The 13,315-nt window shown below is 34.4% G+C and overlaps 1 protein-coding gene across 2 annotated transcripts in view; it reads right to left on the bottom strand.

Annotated features, from left to right (window-relative positions):
- The window catches only part of LOC112053036 (uncharacterized), a 95,957-nt gene that overhangs the window by 35,297 nt on the left and 47,345 nt on the right, over positions 1–13,315 (bottom strand). For both annotated transcript variants that reach the window (XM_052884711.1, XM_024092303.2), the window contains one exon: positions 4,633–4,725. In XM_052884711.1, the coding sequence (XP_052740671.1) occupies positions 4,633–4,725 (93 nt within the window). The remainder of the gene's footprint in view (positions 1–4,632; positions 4,726–13,315) is intronic.

Below are 13,315 nucleotides of genomic sequence, written 5' to 3'. Positions count from 1 at the left end.
TCTAGACATATTTTGATGAAATATACCAATGATTAGGTGCAGTGGTAGGTATTGCACGGTGTAATAACACCGTAATTGGCTGGCCCAGTTTGAATGCAGCTCCGAGCACGTACAGCCACGACACACTTCTAAGAACGTGCCTAATTATTGAATAGGTAATTCTTACTACAGACCGATGTTATTCTAATGATATTGTAAAAAAAATAATCAGAAATTTAACATGCTTTCTGAGTAACACGAACATTAGTACCATTGATAGAAATAATTTATTATATTATCTATATGTGCTTCACAGATTAAATAATAAAAGGCAGATAGAGCGCACAGAACACAACGGTGTCGTAGCCGTTCCAAATACAAAATTCAAAAGCTAATACATTGTCGAGTCAGTACGACACGAAGCGTCGCATCAGTAATTTTCAATATTATGCAAGAAATATAGCGTCCTAAGTCTTTAAAAATTTTGAAAACTGTTACTGTAAATTATTGATTATTATATTAATTTACGTAATTGTTGTTAGTGTTAAACTTTGAAAAACAAATTAAGAAAAAAGTTTTCTATGAGTTTCACCGGCTTCACCACGCTGCTTGTAAAGACTCATTCTAGATCATTCTTAATTCTGTGATGTGCCTGTAAAATAACTGAGTGACTGACATATCAACACACATTCGAAAGTACACATAAAAATCACATATGGGTATCGTGGCGTATCTTAGGACTAATGCATTTTTGAAAATTTACCAACTATGGTTAAATATGAAAAATTTTAGTAAAGAACAACTCTACGCGAACGTAACCGCAGGGCGTCAGTATTACACAATAAACATAGGTACTCGTATGTGTATTATGTAATAATTAATGTATTTATAATAAAAGATTTAACCATTAGCTATTTGTTGATACATTAGCTAAAAGGTTATAAAGTTATAGCTGGTTATAGCATTGTGTAAATATTTAAAACAATGATGTAGAATAGGTCGCGAGATACTATTCCATATCAATGATTTGAACATATTGTTATAAAATTCTTGTTGTGCAGTGTGGTCATGCTTGCGGTTATTTTCCTTACTTTGGTAACAAAAGTCTCTTATAATATAGGTATGGTTCTAGTTACTTGGATCTAGATAAAGTTGTGAGTCGTGATCTACGTCATTTTAAATTGTACCTACATTTTGCATTTACGTAAAATCTATATACGAGTACTTCTACTAAATCGTAAGGAAAGGTAGATAAGTAAACATCGTCAAACAGAAAAGGGGTTAAATAATTTTATGCGGATTTCCAAATTGTAATACAATAAATAGCCGAATAGATATGATTGCCTTCGATTGGGAGAGCGTAGTTTCGAATCCAGTCCGTATACACCTCCGTTATGTGCATTTTAGGAAATTAAATATCACGTGTCTCAACGGTGAAGGAAAAACATCGTGAGGAAACCTACATACCTAAGAAATTTCTTAATTCTCTACATGTGTGAAATCTGCCAATACGCTATGAGCCAGCGTGGTGGACTAAAGCCTAACTCCTCTCATTCTGAGAGGAGACTCGTGCTTAGCAGTGAGCCGAATATGGGTTGTTAATGATGATGAATAAAATAAATAATTTCATCCATTTTTAGTTTGTTGTTAAACAGACAATCTATTATATTATTTATCATACACTACAGTAACCCGACAAATATTCATCGCCAATTTTTTATAGCTAACTAACTAATCTAGATTGGAAGAGGCCTTCACCTGAGAGGGGTTCCTAACAGAATGCATATGATTATAAACCAAAAATGTACTATTGTAAATAATTTCCCTTTTTCTTAGTTTTTTTTTTAGTTTAAGGCACCTAATTGTAATATTTATTTAGGAAATAAAAGGCTTTTTTATTTATTTTTTATTATTATTTTATAACTAATCTAGGAAGGACATACTCCGCGTTCGCTAGCCACTGAACTCGAGGCCAACAGTTCTATGAACTCATCTAAACTCAATACAAGCATTGGCGACTTCTCACTACGTTTTGTTGCAAGAAGTCGGCACGAGCATCACTCAGCATAACTTTTAAATGTACTATGATGATTTCTTTTCTAAGTCAATAAGACTTATATTTGCTTATTTGTGGAAAAAACAAACAAAAGAAGCTCTACGTTGATTTTACAATACCAACTTCTAGAAGCAGGCAAATATAATCCAAAACCCTTCATTTAGTATAAACCTCTGTTATATGTACATACCTATTCCATCTAACAATAGGTGTTATTGTTTATAAGTATAGGTAGGTAACTTACCTTTGTTTTATTCCGGAAAACTGATGTTCAAGTTTTCATTATAGACTACTATTCTTTACACTTCAAGTAGTATTTAAAATATTCACAAATTGTTAGCTTCTATGATATCATTAATCTGTGTTACTATTTCTACAAAAAAGAATATTAAAGACAGATTTCTACGTAAAGCCGCAAAGGCTGTAGACAAAGGCTCATAAACTCAAAGGCCCGGCATAGATAGAGCTGGACGGCAAAATCACGACGTCCCTTCTACCTACGAACCAGTTCTGGTCGCTGAATGTGATATATATTTGCGGGACAAGAGTTATTTTAGACTTAATGGCTTTAAGAGACATGATGACTTTTAAGAAAAAGCTAATAATGGCTCATACTCGTATGTTTATGACGTGGTGCTATTTATAGTTTGCTACCACTGTCTCAGTAATCTTTACTTTAAACGTGGAATAAAGCAAAAAGTTAGTATATGCGTGCCTTTGAACCCTCTATGTTTTTAATAAGTAAATTTCGGTAAATAAACGTATAATACCTATAGAAAGTTTAAGAGGAACATTAAGAGAGTGCACTTGAATTACGAGTGCCGTACAATTATTTTGCATCGAGAAGAATAAAATAGACTATAAAGTCATCCTACAGAAAATATGTCCGCCAAGCGATTTAGCGTTCCGGTACGATGTCGTGTAGAAACCGAAAGGGGTGTAGATTTTCATCCTCCTCCTAACAAGTTAGTCCCTTACTATCAGGTGAGATTGTAGACAAGGGCTAACTAGTAAAGAATAAAAAAAAATAGCTGACTGCCAAGCTTCGGTAGTCGCAGAGGTACTTATAGAAGAAAATAAGACTAATATAAACCCATACCATTCATCACACTAGATTCGGTTGCTATTTAATAAATTGCAGATAGATTTATCATGTAAACTAGTAGACGCCGCACCGTTCCACCCGCGTGGTTTCCGTTCCCGTAGGAATACGAGGACAAAATATAGCCTATAGCCTTCCTCGAAAAATGAGCTATCTAACACTGAAAGAATTTTTTAAATAGGGCCAGTAGTTCCGAAGATTAGCGCGTTCAATCAAACAAACAAAGAAACAAACTCTTCAGCTTTATAATATTAGTATAGATTATAAGACGTAGGATAATTTTACCATAAAACCATAAACATAATAGATACTTATGACACTTGCCAATATTTGTCTTAAACAAATAAGTACGGTAATATTCTAAAATGCAATCCGATCTAATATAATAAAATGAAATACGAGCCATTTTAAAAGAACGAACGTTCGAAGAATTCTATCACCTTAGCGTTCGGAAAAAACGAATACGGCAATAATTTAGAAAGCGCCTACATCTTTTCCTCTTTTAGTAGAACAAATCGCTACTCAGGATTGAATTTAAGTGGTTGATTTGAACAACGTGATGGACACACTCGACAAAATGGACATCCTTTATTGTGAAAAACCGCGCCGTCATTTCAGTTACGTTCGAAGCGTGTCGAAAGTTGGGCCCCAAAGATTTGAGGTCAAATAAGACACTGAACTGTTCATTGTTCACGCAAAGGTCACGTCTGATTGGCCACTGGTGCCGTGCGAGACTAAACGAACCATTTTTTTTTTTCTAAACGATACTCAATTTTAAAGAATTGGCTTAAACGCGTTTTTGTCATGTTATTGTAGTATATTTGTATAGGTACTGACCTACCTGAGTGTGATGATTTAATTTTTTTTTTTAAATAATGTTACTCAAACGGTTTTTACGGAGTAACTAAAATTATCACTAGTATTTATAACTTCTAACAAAGTTCATTAAATGTATAACTATTGTATAATCGACAAAATATTGAGCAACCATAACTGCCACTACCACGTTATTTATATTTGGATTTAAGTCTTAATGAGTTGGCTAGATAACCTAGATACAGATTATTTTTGTAGTCAAATGACACAAGGAAAGTGCAACTTTAAAATTTTTCCGGCTTCGGAGATAACAACGATATAGCTAGTATCTCAAACCACATACGGTCACAACAATTCCGTATATAGGAAACAAAACCATTTCTACTAATTTCATTATATAGATTTATTTATATCCCTGACTACAATCATGCCTGATGATGCCCGAGTTCATGTTTAAATTGGGGCTCGCTAAGGAAAATGCCTGTTCAGTATGCTTTAATGGTGTTTAATATAAGTAGCTGGAAACCGAGATGCCAGTGAGGCATTTTTCTAAAAGGAAAACCTTCGGCGCGCGTCGCCTGGATGACAACCACTCAAGGATGCCAACATCCACGGTATCTTGTATATGTAGTAATATATCTATGTAGTAGAATAGATAGTAGAAATGAGTACAACTTACCTTTAAAGCGCAAAAAATGCACGACGGCCCGAGGCAAGCGTGGCCCGTGAGCTCTCGGAAACTTCGCCGGAATATATCCAGATGCCACAGCACCTGCAACAACACATTGAATATAAAACTACAAATTAACTAAACATATAACGCCTACTTAATAAGCTTAATGCTTAAAAGCTCTCGCAAACTGTGCTTTCAAATGATCCTGCAAATTAACCAATTTATCTAAATAGCAGTTAATAGTAAATATCACTTGCACTTGCTAAAGTAATTATGTATACCAGGTGATACAAAATTTAAATGCATAATAGTTAGATAGTTATAAAAAGTACGCATGAATACTTATTTATAAAATTGACTGTTATTTGTAAATTCAAAACCTGTACCTGTTATAGAGTAGTTTTAGCGCATTTATAAATAACTAGCGGACGCCCGCGACTTCGTCCGCGTGAAGTAGATGTAAACTTTTAACAACCCCTACCCTACCCTACTCCTGCCCTACCCCTACCCTTACCCTACACCTACCCTACCCATTAAGGCTGCACACGGGACGGAAGCTTAAAAAATGGAGTAATTTCTCCCGTTTTCCCTACATTTCCCTGCACTGCTCTGCCCCTATTGATCGTAGCGTAATGAAAAGTATACTATAACCTGCCCAGGAGTATGAAGAATAATTGCACTAACTTTCATTAAAATCCGTCCAGTAGTTTTTGTTTCTATAACGAACATACAGACAGACAGACAGACAGAAAGACAGACAGACAGACAGACAAAAATTTTACCGATTGCACTTTTGGCATCAGTATCGATCACTAATCACCCCCTGATAGTTATTTTGAAAATATATTTCATGTACAGAATTGACCTCTCTACAGATTTATTATAAGTATAGATAAATAATATCATTAGAACCATAACTTAGTATTTAATCTCCCAAGAGATTTTTAAAGAGCCCAACTATAATTTATCGATTTATATGTACATACATAAATTTTAATACTAGTTCTCTATAAAATCAGGTCAATGGTACCCATAATGGTAAAATAAGCTAAGAAACAGTTTTACATATCATAATATTTATATAGGTAATTTCATAAAATATAACATTGTAATTTTATGCCAGATTCACAGAAATATTTTGCTTTGTATGCAAATAATAAAATATCGGAACAGACTTTGAAAATTGATGACATTGATTTTCGCGAAATAATTTATTGTTCGAATTTTCAACTGTATCATCATCGTCAGTTTCTATATAGCAGTGCACAGGCCTAATCTATATGACAGGATGATTTGAAGGTGAGACCCACCACCTGCGCCTGCTCCAATATGGATTGCCGACTCAACCAACACAGAGAAGTCATGGGTTTGATCTTCGCCCCTTGATCTATTGTCGCATCTACTAAACACAGTCGTAAACCTATCCTAACACAGTCTTTACAAAGAAGAAGTCCCTTTCTTTAATTATAGAAGAGATTATTGATTATATATAAAAAAACATAGCTATGAAAAATAAGTCATATCAGACTAGATTTTTATCATTACAATCACATCACTAGATCCGGAAATGTTCACACTTAACTAAACATTTCCATACCTTTGCAAAAAACCAATGACGTCAAAAGCCTTTTCGCCAATGACGCTCGAATAAAAGTTTCCTAAAAATTCCACAAAATGGTCGAAGAAATTTCAAATTCAAGTCGGGTTAGAAGACTAATGGCACGGGCTTCGTGGCACGTTTCGCGTCAGGTGCGAGCGGCATATGACGTCGCAAAAAACGTCGCACTGACGGAAAAGGATCTCAAAACCGTTTGTGCTACGTAGCATATTTGATGCCTAACTAAGCGACATATTTGCCTCACATATCTAATTATAAGCTTTTATTTCATTCGCCCTTGTGCGCCGTTTGTGTTATGCAGCATATTTTTGATGCCTAAGCGACATTTTTGTCTGGCTTATCTAATTATAAGCTTTTATTTAATTTGCCTTGTTAGTATGTTCATGTGGGATATTTAGAACTATTGACGTATACGATTTTGCAGTATGTATGTTCGAAAGGAAGGAAGTCACAGGAACTTCTAAATTAGAGAAATCTTAAAAACAAACCCCGCGAGTTCATTTTCATTTGTTTTGGTAAACAATTCCAAATTGATATAATAGTTTGTTTTCGAAAATATTTTTAGATATTCATTAATATTATTTTGTGATATTATAAGGACCATAACAATGATACGTATATAACATTTTATATAAACATATTCGCAAGAAACTTAAAACTAGCAATCAAAACTTCAAGAACAAATAAAAAAGGCAAATCAAATTACTTAAATATTATATTATAAATATTAATATAAGCAAGTTATGTATTTTAATTCTTATAAAAGATACTCCTACACGCTTCCTGTTCAATCGCCTACACAATTTTCAAACGATTATGTATTTGACATTTAATAAATTAAAATAAAATTGGTATTGAATTTAAATAACACTTATGGTCTCTTTTGCATGTTACGAGTATTTAAACGACGCAGTTTTTTTATTTATATGGCTGCAAGTCTGACCAATTAGTTTTTTATTTTCTTTAATGTGACACCCATACTCGTATATCTTATTTTAAAAGAGAATGTTCTATATTCGTGACACTACATACAAAGTTTTAAAAACTCCACCTCCGTCGATATTATTTTTGGTGGTGGCTTACAAAAGGTGGCTTTTTTCTTACATAGGTTCTACCGTTTGGACGTAAAAAATTAAAAATATAACAAACAAAGCCAGTACTATTGCATGTATAAAATAATATACATGAGCTAAAATAAAAAAGTACGCATGAATACTTGTTTATAAATGTAGGTAGGTATGTTGCCGTTCTAATTCTAAATACCATCTACCTATACAGGGTGATTCGGTCTTTAGTGCGGATATTTTTTTTCGTGGTTCTGTATCATTAATAGAATATAAATCTACAAACAGTTCGATACATTTTATGTAATTTTTTTTTTTAATTTATGTCTCTTAAATAACAAAATAATGTACATATTATTACTAAACAAGATATATTCAGCTTAAAAGTGATCTGGTGACGTCCTTTAGGTATCAAACGAAAATAAAATAAACGCACAATAGGGTGACCCTAAAATTCTGTTCAAAAGTAAATAACTTTAGCTAACGATAATTTTGTTATTTTTGAGTTAAAAAAAAAAAGAAAAAATACGTGATCATTAAATTTTGTTTATGTACAAAATATAAAAATATCCGCACTAAAAAAAATTTCTTCCTGTATAGAAGAGACCTTGACAATACTCACACTAACCTATATAAATGAGCACCCTATTATGGTATAAAAGATGCACCTGCGGAGTTGGCGGAGTTTTTCGCACCGTTTTGGCGGACTGCAGGCAGGTGCGGGGCAGGTTTGAGCAGATGCTATACATTGATGCTGTTCTCTTGGTTTTATTTGAAAATGAGTGTCAAAATAAGTCTTAGTTTCAAATTATAAAAAAAAAAACTGATTAACAACCTGATTGTTGATACATCTGTTTTGTTAGCGATTTAATTTTTTTTTATCTTTTTCTAAGTTCGTCCTCACCTGTCGGCTGTCGTACTTAGCAAGAACACATAAATGTCGTCTATTGTAAGAACGGTTGGTAAAAGTAGGCTCTTTAAGATTTTAATTTAAATTCGTTTATTTCAATTCTTTTGTAGACTTTTCAATGTATCAATAAAGAGCATTTTGAAATTTTAATTAAGATAAAAATACCATAAGAATAAAAAATACTGCAGTGCGATTAATATTTTAAACTATGTAATTACTACATTTGCACAGCAGCTTTAAGAAAGAGGAAGAAAGGCGAATCCTAGAGTTCAATATTAGTTGTGCTCTCACGAAATATCGAAAACCGCTTGACGTTCAAAGAAGAAATTTGGCACGAACGAGAACGTAGCCGGATTGTGCAGACTAAATCCACGCCACTCTCGATAACAAGGTACAACGAGGCTCTGCGTTTGGAACCCTCGTAAATTTAATTTTAAGCTTTCGACTAATTACTATCACTATTATCTTATCATTTTATTATCTGATGTTTCGAAAGTGCTTGTAAACTAAGCCTAATTGAAATCGTCAAGCAGCAAGCTTGTGTTAGGGGTCACGACCCTTAATAATGAGAAATACGCAAGGAGTTTATAGTTAGTAGATGTCCGCTAAAATTGATTTTGCAACAGGGCCGGATTAAGGAGGTCTAAGTGTTCATTTACACGAACAGCAACTGCAGTCGACTGCGGTCGTCGGTAAAAGGAATAACTTAAAGATTTGAATAGGACTTACGTTTAACAAGTCAGAGTCACCCTACAACACAAAGCAGTAGCGGAAGGGCGTCAGCTGCCTCGCCGGGAGCCGTTAAAGCCTACATGCCGACCGCCGATGAGCGCCGATTCCTCAAGTCACGTAACAAGGTACTGTTAGAGATAGGCATTTGTTTCTGTTTGTTGCTACAAGACATGTGTTCCCATTTTCATGAGTTACGCTAATTATGCTGACAACCTAGTAGGACCGCACGCTGGATTTAGTAGTAGAGCTTTGTCAGAAGAGGATGTACTACTGTCAAGTTTACTACTTTACTCATTACTCTGTTAGGTAGGTTTAAGCGATGATTTTTATAATATATAACTTAATCAATTCATTCAATATTTAAATTAATTATTCGCAAGCAACTTTATTCAAAAGGTAAGCTTTTCATGGCTAATTGTTACATTAAGTTTAATTAGAAAGAGTACTAAAATGATAGCACTCGAAATAAGGCATCCATACTAAAAATATACAAACTACAGAATTCTAAGAACACATTGCAGTTGTGTTTGTATAACAAATTGCAAAACACACCGGCGTCCGACCAACAGATAGGTTTCTTTGTATTTCAATAAAAAACCTTAACACACAATAAGTTTTAAGGCAAATAATTGTTTAGGGCCGTAGTACACTATCCACGAATATATTTCGATGCAGGGAGGAAATTATGTTCCAAGAAAAACTAATAGACCGACAGCAGTGGCGCGCACTTCATAGATGCAAAAATTCTCTGTCTATCCTGAGAACTCATTTTGAACCTACACGATAGGACAAAGAATTCTTGATTTTGTTAATTTTTTAACCGACTTCAAAAAGAGTCCCATAATTTTAATATTCCATCAGTTTTAAACCGATCTTATATCAATTTCCCCAAAAAAAAGTGTCTGCATATAAGAGCCTGTGGGACTCTACGTCCACAGTAGTGACGTCCATACTTAAGGGTTAAGAAAACTAAGCAAAGCGAGTGATTGAGAAGGGAAAGTGTAAATGGGCTTATGTTGCCAGGCGCGTGGCACTGATAAACTTAGCTTAATGCTAATGCATGACGAGACGAATGAAGATTTCGAAACAATTTCAACATAAAGGCTCAAGCCAACATCACCGATAAGATAAACTTCCACGAGATTTACAGACTGTACTGTGACGAAACTTTGAAATGTAAACAAAATAAATTTACTTTAAGATAAGTTTTCTGAGGAACAACAAAAGTAGGTTGTGTACTTAGGTAGGCACTAGGCGTAGATTGATAGATAAGTAGAAAGATTTAAGTTGTACGTTAAGCCTATACCTATCTTAATTCAAAGCTCCAGCAGGCTAATTCACTAACTTTGACTTATGTTAGTTGACATACACGAAATTGAGGTTCTATGTAACAAATGGACAAATGAATATCATTTATTAGGTAGATTACATTTTGTCAGTTGATTTGATGTTTATTTTTTATAGGTTGTTAATAAAGACCAAATTAGTGAATAGGCCAGCTGGACCTGGTTGTCATTTTGATAGAGTTGAGTAGCAATATTCCAATAATATGGATACCTAAGGAGTTTGTTTATTTTTATATTCAACTCAAAGTTTTAATGATTATACACATTATACGTACGAACATATTATCCGCATGCCAGAAGCAATATGAATAATAAATAAGTATTTATTAGTAAAATAATAAATAATAAATACTTAGGTATTCATATTCTTGTTTGTCAGTCATAACTTATCTAATATCTAGTATTTACATAGATTACAGATAAGTATACAAAACCGTTGAGAGTAGATAAATCATAAATTACAAGAGTGGTTGAGAAATAATTGAGAACTTAACAACATTTATTTCAAAGAAATGAAGTTAAATAACATATTTTACGCGTAAAGGCTTTCTTAGCAATAAAACCAATAAAAGACGTAGTAACCTTCTGTAGCGAATGAAATAAATCTGAATTTCTCAATATTTTTATGTTATTTGTCTATGTAAATAAACTAATTTGTATAGCGCTCGTGTTCCGGTACTATGTCTATCTGTATTATCTAGACGTACAAGAGTGTACGATTCTATCAAGCTTACAAGTTGTGAGCCTTAACGAGTTGCCGGCGCCGCGGCTAACGGGACAGGAGCCAGTTTGTGCCTACACGTATCTGACGAGTTCTGACTTACGTGATGAGTTTTCGGTCAGTCGTAATAGTCCTTATAAACATTCTGTGATGTGAAAGTATATGTATGTTCCTCTCAACTTCTCAAGCTTTGACCAACATATAAATAAGTCCGGATGACCTTTACTGCAGGGATGTTTGGGTGTGCGACTGTGTATTTATTTACGCCAAATAATAGGTATGTTTTGTTTTTTTTAGCCAGTCTGCTTACTCTAATATAATTTAATATTTTCATACAATTATTAGTAGCTTGGAGCACTGAGGTCCGATCCTATACTCTACGCGCATCTATAATATAAAAAGTAAAGTAATAATATATATATTATTACTCATTATCGAATTCTAATATCTGGTTCTGCCATTATAGATGTTAGCCGAAAATTTGAAAAAGCATGTTTGTATTTTAGTATCGTGTACCTAAATACTTAGGCACCTGAGAAAACACAGAAAGTCACTTTTTTAGAAGAAATAAAGATTTTGATATTCTGTTGTAGAAGTTGCGCCTGAACCTATTGCGAACAATAAAAAAAGTGTAGATACTTTCTCATACAATACTATTCAAGTGTAGCACAAAAAAGTGAATGCACAGCTAATTTATCTATTATACTTACCCATTGTCTAACAATGCATGAAAGTACTGATCAGTGCTTTATGTAAGTAACTCACCTAACAGGTACAATAATATACTCGTACATACCTATAATGCAAATACCTATTTAATGTGAGTATGTTTGCATGTTTGTTCGCTTTTACGCCTTAACTACTCCATTTAATGTCTCATTCTTCAATTCTATTTATCATTACAAAAAACACCGATTGGTTTATCAGATCTACAACGAATATAATATGAAACATCTAGATCACGTCAGACAACGTCTAGTCATCCAAACAATCGCATTATAATCGATATAAATGGGTGTGAATTTTCATCCTCCTCCTAATCACTTACCATCAGGTGAGATTGTAGTCAAGGGCTAACTTGTAAAGAATAAAAAAAAAGATCTACTAGTTTAGAAGCTATAATGCTACAAACAGACACAGATATATATGTTACGCTCAAAGATCGAAAACGCTCACTGAGGGGAAAAATAGCACACAACGCGTTGTGGTCACAGTAAAACATCCACATGGCGAAATTTGTGTTATGGCTCTAATGAAAACGCGCACGAAGCGTTGTGACAATCACAGAAAGACCAAATAGCGAAATTCGTGTCGTGGCTGACATGCTATTCTATCTCAACGCGTTGTGGCAATATTTTTTACGTCTGGGGTTAAAAATCGCTCACCCAAACGTTATGTTTTCACTTCATATAAAACCGTGCGATTCGTTTACTTCCATAAAGAAAAAGAGAATTTATTACGCTTTTATGTACGTATTAATTAAACACAAGCTTTCTTTGATTTACAAAGAAACGTACTACATCAAGGGGGCTCGGTTTCCACACGTTTTTGTTGCGAGGGAGTGCAGCGGTGCATCTAGTGGCAAAGTGGCAACCATAGACTAATAATAAGCAGACGGTACCTCGCTGTCCAACAACTGAATCACAATACAAGTAAACAGCGCTGAGTATCTATGTGTGTGAAGTGTATTAACAGAGGAAATTAATGGCGGACAGTCTTCATATTATGTGCAATTGAGCGTCGGCGACGTGCGTATGGACGTATGGTGCTGATAGCCCAGTGGTTATGACCTCTGCCTCCGATTCCGGAGGATGTGGGTTCGAATCTGGTCTGGGACATGCTTCAACTTTTCAAGTTGTGTGCATTTTTAGAAGTTAAATATCACGTGTCTCAAACGGTGAAGGAATTGCATACTATATAATTTTCTTAATTCTCTGCGTGTGTGAAATCTACCAATCCGCATTGCGTCAGCGTGCGACTATTAGCCTAACCCCTCTCATTCTGAGAGGAGACACAGCAGCGAGACGAATATGGGTTGATAACGACGTGTGCGTATATATGCGAACTGGAAAAATTGGGGTGCATTTGAGTTAAGGAAACGGAGTCTGAACTTTTTATACGTCTATGGTGGCAATATATAGAATTTATAATCGTCTTGCAGGCAGTCTCTGACCACGATTTGACGCTCCTTGCGCGGCGTGGGAAGTGGCGATCGCACGATTCAATCATAACATAATTTATTCTCTTTATTGGAATGATTTACTATTTTATGTGGATATTTATCGGTTAGTTTCATTG

The sequence above is a fragment of the Bicyclus anynana genome, chromosome 12 (assembly GCF_947172395.1).
Source record: "Bicyclus anynana chromosome 12, ilBicAnyn1.1, whole genome shotgun sequence".
In the NCBI taxonomy this organism is placed as follows: Eukaryota; Metazoa; Arthropoda; class Insecta; order Lepidoptera; family Nymphalidae; genus Bicyclus; species Bicyclus anynana.
The sequence above is the reverse complement of the archived record's forward strand: the minus strand, read 5'-3'. Positions and strand labels throughout refer to the sequence as shown.